The sequence below is a fragment of the Sinohyriopsis cumingii genome, chromosome 7 (assembly GCF_028554795.1).
Source record: "Sinohyriopsis cumingii isolate HCF-2022 chromosome 7, ASM2855479v2, whole genome shotgun sequence".
Lineage (NCBI taxonomy): Eukaryota > Metazoa > Mollusca > Bivalvia > Unionida > Unionidae > Sinohyriopsis > Sinohyriopsis cumingii.
Genome location: NC_142967.1, coordinates 34798846 through 34816739, shown reverse-complemented (window position 1 = coordinate 34816739; position 17894 = coordinate 34798846). Strand labels below are relative to the sequence as shown.

General features: G+C 34.8%; 1 protein-coding gene across 2 annotated transcripts in view; it reads right to left on the bottom strand.

Moving 5' to 3' along the window:
- LOC149795009 (carbonic anhydrase 14-like) overlaps positions 1 to 17894 on the bottom strand; it is a 60843-nt gene that overhangs the window by 21337 nt on the left and 21612 nt on the right. For both annotated transcript variants that reach the window (XR_016422233.1, XM_089964668.1), the window contains exons 2-3: positions 11228 to 11260; positions 2756 to 2929 (exon numbers count right to left, since the gene is read on the bottom strand). Coding sequence is in view for 1 of the 2 variants with exons in the window: in XM_089964668.1 (XP_089820794.1) it covers positions 2756 to 2929; positions 11228 to 11260 (207 nt within the window). In the remaining variant the exon portion in view is untranslated. The remainder of the gene's footprint in view (positions 1 to 2755; positions 2930 to 11227; positions 11261 to 17894) is intronic.

Genomic DNA, 17894 nt, shown 5'->3' with positions numbered 1-17894 from the left:
ACTCTGATGGCACTTGTAGTACACTTCTGTATGAAGAATAGTATTCTACACAACAGATCTTAGAATTTAAAATAATGTATAACTGTATATGCCCATTTACAACACCTGGCACTTAAAACAACAGATCTGGGCTGAAATGTTGACTGTATATACCCATTTACAACACCCATGTACTTAAGCTGAGAACAGATCTGGTTGAAATTATTACTATGTGTATTCATTTACAACACCCCCACACTTAAGCTGAGAACAACACCCTGGGTTGAAAATATTACTGTATGTACTTACTTATAACACCCTTGGTTGAAATTATTACAGTATGTACCTATTTACAACACCCTGGGTTGAAATGATTACTGTATGTACCTGTTTATAACACCCTGGGTTGAAATTATTACTGTATGTACTTATTTATAACACCCTTGGTTGAAATTATTACAGTATGTACCTGTTTACAACACCCTGGGTTGAAATGATTACTGTATGTACCTATTTATAACACCCTGGGTTGAAATCATTACAGTATGTACCTATTTACAACATCCTTGGTTGAAATGATTATTGTATGTATCTGTTTATACTGTGAACAACAGATCTGAATTTATACAATTTATATCGTGTTCTAGCACTGTAACCATAATTTTATTTTATCTTTAATTGTTATTGGATTGTGCTGCTAGCCAATGTAATGAAGAAACAGATAGTGTTGAAAATATAGCTGAAACAAGATTGCCAAACATCAGGATGTGAATTAGAATGAATTAAATTCATGATGATACATGCCAAAACATACCCCAGATCAATAATAATAATAATAATAATAACAATAATCTTTATCAAATTTGTAGATGATAACTCATTTAGTTGAAGACAGTTCTCTGTCTGAGGCTGTCTTGATAAGAAAGTACCATATAACAATTTGTCAAACAAGTTAATGCTAATTGCTATTTAGTTTAATATGACTGTATAAATATAATACCAAATTTGTATTGTTAACAATATCAACATGCTAATATTATTCCTTAAATAATATTTTCTACAGATTTTATAGGCAGTGGGGAATTATCAGTAGAACTGTACTAGAATACAGCGTTTATATACAGTGAAGGAGAGTGATCCATAGAACTACTAAAGTCTGACTATACATCCCCATTTGTTTGTACCCTCCCACCCAATTTCAATAACGAAAATGTTTAATGTGATAAAAAGTGCACAGAACTAAGTCATATGAATCATTGATTTATAATTTCTAACCTGACTGTGACCAGAATGGCACTAATACTGGCATTCCCTCCACCTTTCATGCTAAACGGACTTTCCTCCATACTAACATGGCACCATATTGCATACACTATGGGCTAGTTTATTTCCATCAGACAACATAATGATGTCGTTTATCCTATTTGGTAACTGCCGGATAATTTCGTAAATTACCATAACATTGAGAATTTGGAGTTATATCCCTTTGCACACATAAATATAGAAATTAAACCGCTTGTTAAATCCATGAGAAAGGCAAATTTGTTGTTGTCATTCTTTTCCTTTGCTTGATTCAAGATTGTAAATATCAGAAGCAGACAACATATGTATATACATCTGTAGTCGTGCACACACCCCTTTGCTGAAAATGGACTTGTCCAGGAACTGGAAATGGATCTCAAGCATGTCCGTCTATTATACTGAAAACTTCCATTAAGCAGATAAGCGCAGATGATGACATTGTTAGGGCCACTCTACTCAGAGTCAGGTCAGAAATTATAAATCAACGAATGAATCGAGTAAGGTCTGTGCACTTTTTATCACATGAAAGATTACTGTTTTTTAAATCGGTTGGGGAGGTACAAACAAACGAAGAGGTATATTAAGACGATACAATACTGATTTTAAGTTTAGTGAAGGAGTTTTCCATAGAATTGTACTAGAATATTGAAAGCTTTTCTTGAATTGCTCTGTTCTTGCTTTTTGTGGATGAAGATTTCCATTGTGATTTGATCTCGAGTATTAAAATGTTAAATATGGCCCAAATAAATCCTGAAGATACTCCGATGCAATTCCATGTAGACATAGTTACCATAACTGCCTTGTGAAAAAAATCAATCCTTTCATATACATTATAGCAGTGGTTCCCAAACTTTATCAGGTCACCTGCCTCCTTGGTTATCCTCAGCGCCCCCTACCTTACACTGTAAAAAGCATTATTCAGCATTAGCACCCCCCTTGGTAATCCCATCACCTCCCAGGGGCAGTAATGCACACTTTTGGAACCACTTCTCTATATAATTTTAGTTCTGTAAGTATCACTTTTAATAAATAGTCAATCAATGGGTACATATGCTGCTAGGTACTGTCCTTGGGTGAAAATGCTTCATATATACCCATATGAAAAGCAATAAATACATGCTATAGTATGCTGTTGAAAATACCTAAATATCCTTTAAAAAACAACAACAACAACTAAGACTGATCTATGACTTTTTCCAGTAGGGCCCATTGGGGTATTGGGCCTCAAGATTAAATAACCTTACCACAGATTTTTATACTGTTGAAATGTATGTTATCAGATTTTGTAACACTCCATCATGCTGTGAAAATAAAGGCATAATGGACAGGTATAAAATTAAATGGATTAACGATGGGCAGACAGGGCATCACAGTACCTGTGTATGCTTCTGTGCTAGTATGTTTTGATAAGATCACTGTTTAAAGAAAGTATATGCATAGTGAATTTTAATTACTGTAAACAACAATTGCCTACCTGTATGCCCATTATTGTGGAGAATAAATCTTGACCCTGGTCGTGGAGGGTTAAACCAGAGGGCAAACTCCGTCAGGTTTGGGTCATACACTGTTAGTGATGTCTGGATATTAATGGGTGATTGGTAGAGACCTGAACATGCATCAGGGAACAGTGTGTCCCAGTGATCAACACCTGCAATAAAGATGACCAAAGATGTAAATTTTTACATTGAAGCCAGTTAATTATAAGCCATGTAGGTTTAAATTTACTAAAACCCTTTATACCATGCTTATAAGGAAAGTCCAACTGCAAACTGCACAGACCCAGATCTGCCATCACATAATGTGACAGCAGATCTGGGTCTGTGCAGTGTTGTGTAGTAGTAATCATTAGAACAAACACAGATCCTGATTGGTGGGCACATTATGCCAGTGCCTGTTATTTTGTTTGGGCAGATCAAGATCTTTGTTGTTTGAAGTTTAACTTGTCTTATAATCAAGTATATATGGTAGCAGAATGAAAGCTATATATCACCCAGATTTGTGCTGTATCTTTTAGATAAATAATGCAAAATATTAGGAAAGCAATTCCCAAGAAAATATAGTCTTTTTAAAAAAATCTCTGTCTCTATTTATAGGACTATTGCTTTAATACCATGTCATGACACAGCAGGGGAAGCACAAGTCACCTAAGCCACTCACCTTTATGGCTCATTCACACATCTCATTATGTCCGAGTGAGTTTGAATCCTGGCTTGACCACTGTGGGTATTGGTATGTGAAAAAACTTGGAATAGCTTCCCATGGGTGAGTGGTTCTTCCAGAGATCTTCCTGGTTTCTTCCCCAACAAAATATTCTGGCCACCATGTATAGCCAGTCTATCATGTGCTGCAAAATGGCATCAAACCCAACAGAACCAAAATGCCACAGAAAAACATAATAGTCATTTAATGCTAAGACAACTGGTGTCAGGTGCCTTGCTCAAAGACAGAACACAGGAACCAACTTAGCCTGAATGTTTAGTAGTAATTGAACCAGTACCCTGCAGCTAAAAACATGTTATAGTAGACCTGCTTCAGTACATGCAGTTTAAATCAAACATGTTACCATATTTACACGTATATATCACTTTCAACAGTGACTGTACTGTCAGATCCCTTCATGTTTCACATGACAGTAGATCAGGGTCTAGATGGTTTTTGATTCAAATTATCATAGAACCTGATTTGCCAACATGGTTTCCATTTAGTTTACATTTTATGTACATGAATATGAGCATCTGTTATGTGAGCCTTGTAGGAACCAATATTCTTCATAACGCTGGTACACTGTACTACAATATTTGATGCATTAATTACAATCATCATCATTATCGTCATCATCATCATGATGTTGGTTTTACAATATCTGATGTATCTGAACAATCATCATCATAGTTTCTATTCCTCTTCTATGTTTTCACAAACTTTTCATTTTCCAGCTGTATATGATCATTGTTTTCGGAAGTGTTAAAATCATATCTCCACTGTTGTACAGGAAGATCTGACAGCGAGCACTCAGGGGTCATGCGCTGGTAACCTATGCTATTACCATAATCGCTAATTTTATCAACTATTCAGATGAAGTCTTATATCTTCACGTTTGGAGAGAGAGCACTGTGGATGAAGAACATAATGTGTACCAAATGATTGGATTCACTTTCAGATATTTGAAAGCTGCATTTCCATTGATTAATTCAAAGATCACCAGAACATGACCCTTAAGGGGTCGTCTCCAAATCTTCACGTAGGACAGTGGAGATCTGATTTTGATCAGATTGTTGGGGAAGAGTATTATAATCCTTTAAATTTTCCTCATTACAGATCATCAAGACTAAATGTGGCAAGCATATTCCAAAATTGTGTAAATTATTTTGATTTTGTTACTTATTTTCTAGTTTTTTTGTGTGTGCCTCAGATCAAAGTTTCTTTTTCATTCCTTGTAATGCAAATGGTTCATAAAATGTGATGTGGATGATGCAGTCCAGTTGAGTATATGTTGTTGTTGTTGTTGTTGTTGTAGGGTTTAACACCATTTTTCAGCACACAATAGGCTATACATGGCAGCCAGTATTAATGGTGGAGGAAGAATCCGGGAAAACCCCCGGAAAGAACCACCGACTCACGAGAAGCTACTGGCAAGCTTTCTCAAATACCCACATTGGCTGAATCCCAGACTCAAACCCACGCAGACAGGTTAGATGGCAGTGATCCGTAACTGATAGCGCTTTAGACCACTCGCGGCCCCTCCAGTATAAGTGACGTGGACGATGCAGTACAGTTGAGTATAAATAGGGACTTGTCCAGTTCAGTATACAAGTCATGCAATGTGTATAACCATTTCACTATTCAAGTCATGCTCTCTGCCTGTTCTATTTCATTATATAGTCATGCACTGTGCTTGATCAAGTTTAGGATACAAATCACAGTATGTCCATTATAGTATGCAGGTCATGTGCTGCATGATTGGAGGTTTACATTGCTAAATTGCTTCATTTACAAACTGATTTTAAGTTTTTGTGTCCACAAATATGCTCAGAAATCTTTCAGTCATACATAAAAAAAATCTCCCAGTTGTTACGAAAATTCTAAACTGACAGACCTAAAATACATGGCAATGACCCAATCAAAATAACAGGCACATGGTAATGAACCAGTCAAACTATCAAGCCCTATCATATGACTCAGACTTCATATGTTCATGTATCAATCAAAATAACAGACACATGGTAATGAACCAATCAAGCTATTAAGACCTATCATATGACTCAGATTTCATATGTTCATGAACCAGTCAAAAGAACAGGCAATGGCATATGGCATAGTCATATGGTAATGAACCAATCAAAAGAACAGGCACTGGCATATGGCATAGTCACATGGTAATGAACCAATCAAAAGAACAGGCACTGGCATATGGTACAGACTGATGGTCATGAATTAGCCAAAATAGCATGCACTGCCATAAGGTTTAGTCACATGATAATGAACCAATCAAAATAACAGGCACTGGCATATGGCATGGTCACATCATAAAAAAACCAATCAAAATACCAGGCATTGGCATATGGCACTCTCATTACTAAAAGAATGCATGCATGTATAGTTAATGTGATATGATGTTTATAACCCTGAAATATCCATAACTAAAATTATTATTTTGTAGTAATATACATTTTTCTAAATCAGAATTTTCAGTTTTTCTTTGGGAATTTTAAAAAAAAACTAGCATATGTAATTGGACCAAAATTGTATTTGTTAAATGAATGCATATACATGTACTATGGATATGGCGTCAATAATAATAATAATAATAATAACATCATTTAAAGAGTGACGAGTTGCATGGAACCAATCCTCCTTAATGCCCTCTAATAATAGCATTTACATATATACATAACAGAGTAAGCATGTTCGTGAGTTGGCATCTCTGAGATGGGCCTGTAGGACTATTCTGCTTATTGCAGGTGAAATAAATAATGCTGGTTTGTCCAAACATTCATGTGCACAAATATTGTACAACAAATTGTACATAGTTGTGCATATTTGCATATACAATACATAGCATTTGCATATATACATACACAGTATATATTTGTGCATATTTACATACAAAGTAGATAGTATTTGGATATTTACATACACAGTAGATAGTATTTGGATATTTACACACACACTGTACATATTTGTGCATATTTACATACACAGTAGATAGTATTTGGATATTTACATACACAGTACATAGTATTTGGATATTTACACACACAGTACATAGTATTTGGATATTTACATACACAGTACATAGTATATGGATATTTACATACACAGTACATAGTATTTGGATATTTACATACACAGTAGATAGTATTTGGATATTTACATACACAGTACATAGTATTTGGATATTTACACACACAGTACATAGTATTTGGATATTTACATACACAGTACATAGTTTCAAACACAATAAAGGAAGGCGCATACAACTCTTATTTCATTCTAGTAGTAAAATTAAGTAATAATAAGTCGTAAACTTTAAAAACAGTAAATGTTATTAGAACTTGTTCATATGAGGGATGTACGGTATCTAAAAGAAAGGAGGCAAAGTGCAAGTTTTATGAATCGGTATTTTGAAGATATTTTTATTCCAAATCAAATGGGCCCAGTGTTTCATTCAATGAATTGGACTGTTACAATATGTATATTGCACTTTCCTTTGGGATTCTGTTCCAAAATATTGACCCCAAATACTAAAAATGTTTCTCTGCGGATTTTTTCTTCATTTTGGAATGGAAAAGTTTTAGGTGAATTGAGAGTGTTGTCTTACATAAACTAGTTTCTTGATATATGATGGGACCATATTGTTTTACACTGTGTGCAACTTCAGCCTTTTTCAAAAATATTTTCTCACTAATACCATCGATATTTTAATGTCATTGTATTTGGGATGCCTTCAGTATAATTAAGGATGGGTGGCTTGCAAGCTCTTTTTTTGCATTGCAAATAATCATGTTACAAGTGTTTCCCAAAACATTACAGTCATCTAGGTATAGCATTTGTAATATATTAACTTCTTTAATAATTCACAACAAAATGAAAGTGACAACTGAATAATGTATTGCTTTCTTTATCTCCTTCCTGGAACATTAATTAACAACATATCAACTGCTACTGAGTGCTTTATGATTTCACCTGAAGGAAAAATAGAGTAGGATGTGTAAACGGACATATTTTATCAAAACAGGACATGTGGTTGTCTTCCACAGAGGGCAAAATTAGAACAGAAATTCATCATGAGAAAAATTGATTCACCAAAGCTATTAATAAAACTGTGATCCATGATGTGAAAATAATAAAAAGGCATTAATCTGAACATGTGATAATGAAAAATTTGAGGCATGTGTAATTACTATTCAATGGATATGTCCTTTTTTCATGTTGTCGTTTCTTTAATTGATGCCCTTACACTTGATGTGGCAAGGGGCATAATCATGTCATGCAGTTTTAAACAAAAGTCAAGGAGCAATGTATTTGACCACATTCAACTTTTAGAACATTATTTCAGCCAGTGCTGAGTTTTTATTCACCCAAATATGTCCAAAACAATGATAACTGTCACAGGGATAAAGACCAATACGTCCAAAACATTGATGATTGTCACAGGGATATGTTACAGGGATAAAGAACAAGTTTTTATTCACCCAAATATGTCTAAAACATTGATGATTGTTACAAGGATAAAGACCAATACGTCCAAAACATTGATGATTGTCACGGGGATAAAGACCAAGTTTTTATTCACCCAAATATGTCCAAAACATTGATGATTGTCACAGGGATAAATACCAAGTTTTTTTCTCTCACCCAAATACAGATTTCATTAGGAAATCTAATGTTATGGTTAATGTTTGGGCTTGAATTATCCATGTGTTTGGAATTGAAGGAATAGGTACCATATTATATTCTCACCGGACATCAGTTGTTACTGTATACAGTTATATACTGGCTCATGACAAGTTCGTCCATCGAGTCAACAAGGATCTCTGTGGCTGAAGACGCCATTATGCAGAAGATGAAATATGGTTGACGTACAGAATTAAACAGCTGGCTAAATTCTGAAATATTGTTCTAGGATTTTATACTAAGCACGTTCGTGAGTTGGCATCTCTGAGATGGGCTTGTAGGACTGCTCTAATCACTGGTGAAATAAATAATGCCGGTATGTCCAAAAATTCATGTGCACAAATATTGTACAACAAATGATGGTTTCCATTAGGCTAATATGTAACCCATATATTGTTTTTTAGTTGTTTTGAGATCTTACAAAAAATGCCCAAAGTTAAAATTTTACTTTCGTCAATCAAATTTACCTGCCATCCCTATATTTGCGGCTGGCCAGTCCAAGAATCTAAATAAGTTTATAAAAACTTATCTAAAGATTATTGGAGAACTGTGCCATTCTTATCTCCAGGGAATCATTGTTAGTACATGTATGTATATATGGATGTATATACTGTATATCTTTTTCCAGCTCAACAAATAAGCACAGGTAAACAAAGCAATGTCACCTTCACCAAACTGAGGTCATTATCATCATTTTATCATGAGTACCATATAAACTCACATATAAATCATCAGATCCAAATGTAATCAGCATGGACCCAGACCTGTCTTATCTGCTGGCAGATTTAGGTATGTCTAGTTTGTAAGGAATAATTAGTAGAACAAATAACAAAAACCCTGATGCAATTATGCTCAGGCAGCTTAGGGTCTATGTTGTTTGCAGCAGGATTCGATTTTTATGTGAATATATACGATAAACAGTACTAAGAAAAACACCCACTAAAACATGGTAATATTTTGGCTAAATTCAATATTTGTTAAATTCCCAATATCTGGTAGTGAGATGAATAATCCAAATAACAGAAAATTGGTCAGAAATGTAAAACAATCGAGCATTCAGTTATAATTGTTGAAAAAAGTCAAACAGCCAACCATCTGATTTTAACTGGTCAGGTAAGTCAACAGTGAAATATTTGATTATGATTGGTCAGAAAAGTCAAACAGCCAACCATTTGATTTTAACTGGTCAGGTAAGTCAACAGTGAAATATTTGATTATGATTGGTCAGAAAAATCAAACAGACAAGTAGTCAGTTATGATTGATCCCAAAAAGTAAAACAACCAATCATATGATTATGTGTTGTCATTTTATGGATTTTTAACATAGCTTTAACAATTTGACTCATATTGCTATGATTTCTGTAGTGTGGCACTTTTTAGTGATGTCTAATACTGGGGCATCATGCTCCAGACATGTGACATCATGTTCCATCCAGTCATATTATCCTGACACTAGGCCAACCAGTATTAAAAATAAAATCTTAAGGCTGAATGCCAAGCTAATTTCCCTAATTAAATATAAATGTTTCAACTTTCTTTTACCATCTATTCAACTTTTTGGGGATGAAATCTTTCAGGAAATATAAAAATATACAACTAACAGGTTCCAGTTAATATAGTCGTCATCAAACCAAATAATAAAATGGCAGAAGGCAAACCTGGAATTAAACTTGACTTGAATGTGATACAACAAGTACTTGATAGGCCTCATGTACAGATTTATAGGTAATGTTCATACTGTACTCAATAAGCCTCATGTACAGATGTATACATTTATGGCAATAATCATACTAAACTCAATTATCCTCATTTACAGATATATTTATTTATGGCAATGGTCAGATTGTACTCAATTAGCCTCATTTACAGATGTATATATTTATGGCAATAATCATACTGTACTCAATAAGCCTCATGCACAGATATATTTATTTATGGCAATGGCCATACTGTACTCAATAAGCCTCATGTACAGATGTGTACATTTACGGCAATAATCATACTGTACTCAATTAGCCTCATTTACAGATATATACATTTATGGCAATGGTCAGAATGTACTCAGTTAGCCTCATTTACAGATGTGTACATTTATGGCAATAATCATACTGTGCTCAATAAGCCTCGTGTACAGATATGTACATTTATGGCAATAATCATACTGTACTCAAAAAGCCTCATTTACAGATGCATATATTTATGGCAAGGGTCAGACTGTACTCAATAAGCGTCATGTACAGATATGTACATTTATGGCAATAATCATACTGTACTCAATAAGTCTCATGTACATTTATTTATGGCAGTGTTCAGACTGTACTTTATAAGCCTTATGTACAGATGTATTCATTTATGATAATGATAATATTGTACTCAGTAAGCCTCATGTACATATACATTTATGGCAATGATAATACAGTACTCACAAAGCCTTATGTACAGATATATACATTTATGGCAATGGTCATAATGAAGCCTCATGTATCGATGTATAAATGTATGTAAACTGTACTTGATAAACCTCATATACAGATATCTACATTTATGCCAATGGTCATAGTAAAGCCTCATGTACAGATAAATACATTTTATGGCAATGTACAACCTGTACTTTATAAACCTCATGTATAGATATCTACATTTATGATAATGTTCATCCCAGGTTTGCCAAATAACAAGTTCTGAAATTTTTTTAGCAGAATACATACATGAACATCAAGTTGAAAGGTTTTATGAAAGGGGACCAGGCCATTTACCCTTCTCTTGAATATTCATTTGCCATTATGTCCATTCTCTACTGAGAAAAAAAGTATTGCTGTACATGCTTCTTGGGTCTATGCCACAGGGTATTGTTGATGAGGTACACGAGCATTGCTATTTCTCAGGTTAATTAGACTATTTTAATATTCTGATGAAAGATAAAGGTTCAAAACCTTGTCAACTAGTGAATATCTACAGTACCAAGTTCATTCAAGTTAAACCATCTCTACAGTGTAAAATTGATGACAACAATCTCCAAGTCTGATACGTGGTCAAGGATGGTACATACCTTTGTCCCCTTCATATCCCCAGTTAGCACCACCTAGAGAGAGAAAAGAAAAGGAATAGTAATAAAGGGCTTAAGGGTCCTAACCTATACCATTTAAAAGACTAATTATTATTAACAGGGCTTATATGCTCGTTTATAAGTAGAGTCCAACTGCAAACAATAAAGATCCTGATCTGCTGTAACATAATGTGCCTACAGAACGTGGTCCATGTTTTTTGTTACACTTACTGCTCCTGATAAACTGCACATACCCAGATCTGCCAGTGTATTATGCAATGGCAGATCTGGATCTGTGCAGTTCAAAGTTGGACTCATAACAAGTATATACAGTAACATATGCCATTTAAAAGACTAATTATTAGTTATTATATGCTTATTATATGCCATTTAAATTCCTTTTAAATATAAGAATATTGTATGTTGTTAGAGTAAAATGTTTTCATTTTGATATAAATTTCAACTGAGTCACATTAAGGTGAAGTGAAATTGTTCAGTTTAATTTGTTGCAAATTCAGCAGGTCCCTATTATATGGTCCATCTGTATTATGTGAGGTCACTGAACCATGAAAATTACTGATTACCATATATACTTGCTTACTGAACCATGAAAATTACTGAACATTACCATATATACTTGCTTTCTAGATGAATAAAACTGCAAACAACATAGAGCCACATCTGTGGTAGCATAATGTGCCTCCAGATCAGGGTCTATACTGCTTGTTCTACTGATTGGTCAAAACAAACTGCACAGACCCTGACCTGCCAGAGTATTATGTGACAGCAGATCTGGGTCTGTGCAGTTTGTCGTTTGACCATTATGCTAGTAGATACAGTATTGATGGAATTTCTACATAATTTTTTTCACTTAATGTTATTTCTTAACTGTTTCTATCCTACTTTAGTGTGATTTCACTGAAATTATGCCCTATTATAATACAGTTTTGCATTCAAAATACCCATTAAATATTAGCCTGTTATAATACTGGTTTGCATACAAAATACCCTGTATAACTTGGCATATTATAATAATAATGTACAAAATACAAAATACCTCTCTATAACATAACCTATTATAACATGGTTTTGTATATAAAATATCCCTTTATAACACTGCATTGCTTATGTTATGACTCAAAATAAGGTGGCCTCACCTAAAATGCAAGAGATTTATAGCATTCTGTGTATGTGAAAACTATATTTATTTCAATGCTTTCTTTGCCACAACCTTTACCATCATATTTACCCTTTCTGTGGCTGAAGGACATTACTTGGCTATTTATCTATGTCATTTACATGTCTGTGTGATCACACATGCATACACAAACATAAATAGGTCACAATATTATTCATACACAAGCAATTCTCTCTCTCTCAAAATGTTGCCTTTGCTTATGTGTAAAAAAACAGTTTTTGGTCTTTATCTTGTTCAAATAATAGCTCTGTACTATTGTTAGGACTAGCTGATGTTTTAAGTGATTTATTTCATTCAAGTCTTTTTGACTGGAGACAACTTGACATCTAACAGTTAAACTTATGGCTGTCATTTGACCCTACCTGGTTTTAGTTGGGCATTGCTGATAAAGAATGATACATTGGCAGAGGACATAAAATGCGGAGATATTGTGAATTGAACGCATGACAATGTCATGACCCCTTTGATCACAAATCATACTCAAAAATAAAGTTATCATGTGATCTGCATTGGAAAACCAATGAAGTCAGTGACATTATCTGGTTATCAGTGATGTTGGAAATCTGTACCTAAAGAGTATATTTGAAAGAAAATCCAAAGGTCCATACAAGTTTTGGACATATTGACCTGATTTTTGGATACATTGACTTCATTATTATATTTAAATGCCTGGGGTTTCAACTGAATGACCTCGATAATATACAAAGCCTGAGGTTTGGACACTAGTGACCTCAGTAATATAGTCACAGCCTGAGGTTTGGACACTAGTGACCTCAATAATATACTGTCAGAGCCTAAGGTTTTCCACCAACATTGACCTCAATAATATACAGTCAAAAAGCCTGAGGTTTGGACATAGTGACTTCAGTTAAGCCTGAGAGTGCTGGTCACAGTGACCTCAATAATATACAGTCTAAGCCTGATTTAAGCAGCAATTCCTAGAAAGTGAACAAATGACATTGAAGACATGGGGCTGCTAAATGGTCTTTACTGTTTCAATAATTGAATGAAATGAACCAAAAAATATGGAAGATGATAAAGAAAGGTGATTTCTAAGAGAGTTGATTTGTAAAACATGCTGATCATTAGATATAGTAAAAGGATTGTTCTGCAGAGGGGAAGCTGAAACATCACTAAATCTGCACTGAATAAATTTTCTGGCAGTCCTCTGCACCCACAGCAACTGCCCCACACCCAACATCACCCACAATCCTAATGGTTAATTATAATACTACAAGTTCTTCAAGTTAGCATCATGATTTAAAGATATACAAGCTGCAACGTATTTGGTTTGCACCTCTATAAGTCCTAGTTTGATCCATAGTTGAGACATGTGCAAGAGGTTAACAATACCAGGTTTATGGTTTTCTCAGGGTTTGCCATTTTCCTACAGAGTCCACTTCATGCAGCATCTGAACTCTTGACAGTTCCAATAGGTACAAACAACTTATTTTACAACTCATGTAAAGTGTGAAAATTTTCTAATCAATAGAAAATAATTTGTCTTTTTCATATTTATTAGCGGGTATCTTACATAGTATTATAAATTAGCTAATTAAGACATGTATACAATCGACAGGAACAGGTTGTATACAGCTTTATAAACCATCACCTAATAACTGACACAGGACAGTATTGGTTCCTCATGTACAAATGTCGAGACAATGAAATAACTTAGGAGTGTCACTGGATATTTACTATGTGTAAGGTGTTTTTAGTGCTGCAGTGTTGTAATGGGCCTTTATTTTTAAATTATGTGATCTCCTTTTATTGACTCTGAAATGTGTATAATGTGATCTCCATTTCAGACAGTATTGACTCTGAAATGTGTATAATGTGATCTCCATTTCAGACAGTATTGACTCTGAAATGTGTATAATGTGATCTCCATTTCAGACAGTATTGACTCTGAAATGTGTATAATGTGACCCCATTACAAACAGCATAGACTCAGAAATGTGTAAAATGTGATCATATTACAAACAGCAATGACTCAGAAATGTGTATAATATCATCCCATTACAAACAGCAATGACTGAGAAATGTTTATATGGTAATGTCATCCCATTACAAACAGCATAAATTCAGAGATGTGTATTATGTAATTCTATTACAAACAGCACAGATTCAGAAATGTGTATTATGTGATCACATTACAAATAGTATAGACTCAAAAATGATTCTATTACAAACAGCATAGACTCAGAAATGTGTGTAATGTGATCACCATTACAGTTTAGACTCGGACATGTGTATAATGTTATCTCATTACAAACAGCATTGATTCAGAAATGTTTATTAAATAATCCCATTACAAACAGCAGACTCTCAGAAATGTGTATAATGTGATCCTGTTACAGGCAACATAGGCTCAGAAATGTGTATAATGTGATCCCATTACAAACAGCATAGACTCAGAAATGTTTGTTATATAATCCCATTACAAACAGCAGACTCTCAGAAATGTGTATAATGTGATCACATTACAAACAGCATAAATTCAGAAATGTGTATAGCTTGATCCACATACGAAGAGCATAAACTCAGAAATGTGTGTACTTTGATCCCCATTACAGTTTAGACTCAGAAATGTGTAGAACTTGATCTCCATACAGACAGCATGGACTCAGAAGTGTAGAGAACCTGATCCTCAATTTAGTTATGTTAGAGACTCGGAAATGTTTAGAACATAATCCCATGCCATACAGCATAGACTCAGAAATGTGTAGAAATAGTTCCATTACATACAGCTTAGTTTCAGAAAAGTGTTGTTGTTGTTGTTGTGGGGTTTAATGCCATTTTTCAGCACAAGATAGGCTATACATGGCGGCCAGTATTAATGGTGGAGGAAGAACCCGGGAAAACCCCAGAAAGAACTATGTGTGTGGAACATAAACCCCATTACATACAACATAGACTCAGATGTGTGTGGAACATAACCCCATTACATACAACATAGACTCAGATGTGTGTGGAACATAACCCCATTACATACAACATAGACTCAGATGTGTGTGGAACATAAACCCCATTACATACAACATACTCATATGTGTGTGGAACATAACCCCATTACATACAACAAAGACTCAGATGTGTGTGGAACATAACCCCATTACATACAACAGACTCAGATGTGTGTGGAACATAATCCCATTACATACAACATAGACTAAGAATGTGTTGAACTTGATTCCATTACATTCAGCATAGACTCAGAAATGTGTGGAACATAATCCCATTACATAGAGAAATGTGTGGAACATAATCCCTTTACATACAGTATTGACTCAGAAAAGTGTAGTACTTGATCCCATTAATAATACATCATAGACTAAGATGTGTGGAACTTAATCGCATTGTATGAAGAAATGTGTGGAACATAATCACATTACACACAACATAGACTGACAAAGGTGTGGAACATAGTCACATTACATACAGAAATGTGTGGAACATGATCCCATTACATACAGCAAAGACTGAGAAATGGCAAAACTGTCATGATGTTGTCATATAACCATGATGATGAATCAGCATAAAAAATATAGATCTATGATGTACGATGTGAGATACCCCCTGGCCATGTAAATCTGTTTCCAGTTCAGTGCAAATATGGAGTAGTATATTTAAAATAATCAGCCTATTCCTATATTCAAACATTTCAGTCAATATATATTTGTTAGATACAAACAACAATAGTCATCAGTCAATGTCTGTAAACAGATTTTTCCAACAGCTTTAACCATGACCTTAGTGATTGACTAGTCATGTGTCTTCACAGTCCAAAAATGATGATATTATCACAGCAATATCATTTTAAAACGTACCAATATCATAAAATGACTTTGGACTAATGATGATGTCACTACAGAACTGCCAATTTTCACATAATGTTCCAACAAATAGAGACTTTTTGTTCTATCCATGATTTAACAGCTCCAGTGGCCTAATGGCTAAAGCATCTGCCTCGGATGTGGGAGGTCGTGGGTTCAATCCCAGGTCAAGTTATACCAACGACTTACAAAAATGGAACTAACAGCTGTCTCACTTGGTGCTCAGCATTAAGAGGTTAGTAGTGTTAGGACTGGTAGGCCTGGTGTCAGGATAATGTGACTGGGTGGGACATCATGCTACATGTCTGCGGCATGATGCCCCAGTGCTAGACATCAATATAAACTGCCACAATGCAGACATGGTAGCGATATGACTGAATTTTTTTTAAAGCTACATTAAAAATCCAAATCACACACACACACTATCAATGATTTCATACAGTCAGTTTGACCCAAATTTACTTGCATAGTTTGTGATTGGACGTCTGGGTCTATAACGTCTGAAGTTGGAGACATATTCAGTAGACGCAACTGTAATCACAGATTTTGTGATGTTTGGTTAAGGGTTTATGCTATTTGAAGCTGGGAATGTGGTATATTAAATTCAATTATACTCACATTTTGATATGTCAGGTCTGGGTCTATGTGGTCTTAATTTGGGAATGTGTTTACAGGAGACACATATGTACTTGCACATTTTGTGATTGCAAGTCCAGGTCTATAAAGTTCTGAAGCTGGAGACCTGTTAGACACAAATATATTCACACATTTTGTGATGGCTGGTCTGGGTTTAAGCTGGTTGAAGTTGGGTATGTGTTACAGGAGACCCAGTGTACCTCATACTGTGGTGACAGGTTTGGATCTGTGCTGTTCAAAGTTGAGGACATGTTACACCCATGTAAATTGCGTATTTTAGTTACCAACAGATAATGCATGTTTTGCAGCACACTTGATTTTCACTAGTAAAGAGAGCATTAATTTAAGGGGCCCTGAGTAGCAGAGTGGTCTAAAGCGCTCTCCGTTACTGATCACTGCCATCTCACCTCTGTCTGCGTGGGTTTCGAGCTTCTTGAAGGTCAGTGGTTCTTTCCGGGCATTTCCCGTGTTCTTCCTCCACCATTAATACTGGCTGCCATGTATAACCTATCATGTGCTGAAAAATGGCGTTAAACCCTAAAACAACAACAGAGCATAAACTTATGAATGAAGACTAAAGAACATGTACAATCTGAAAGTAGGCCTGTAAATATTTATCATCCTTATGTAAATGGGATGTCCTTAGTTACCCTCATAGTCAAGAAAACCCTGCTGTCTGATTTAGCTATGTCAAATACAGCCAAGATAAGATTTACCAGACTGAAACACAGAAGAGATAAAACTTAGAAATACAGGAAGTACTCATTGACATTTCTTTGATGACAATATTTTTTTTTACTGCAGATGATTGCACCTGTACAAGGTATGAGGACAGGTTTGGCTATTAGTAGAATCAAGTACCAGACTGACCCGACTGTGCATGTTTATCTCAAAAGTATTAAAAAACAAAATGACACAGCTAAGATAATCCTCTATTTAGATCAAAGTCTAGTCTTTAGATGGAATTATGGTATTTAATTTGGTAGAGCAGCAGACTTAT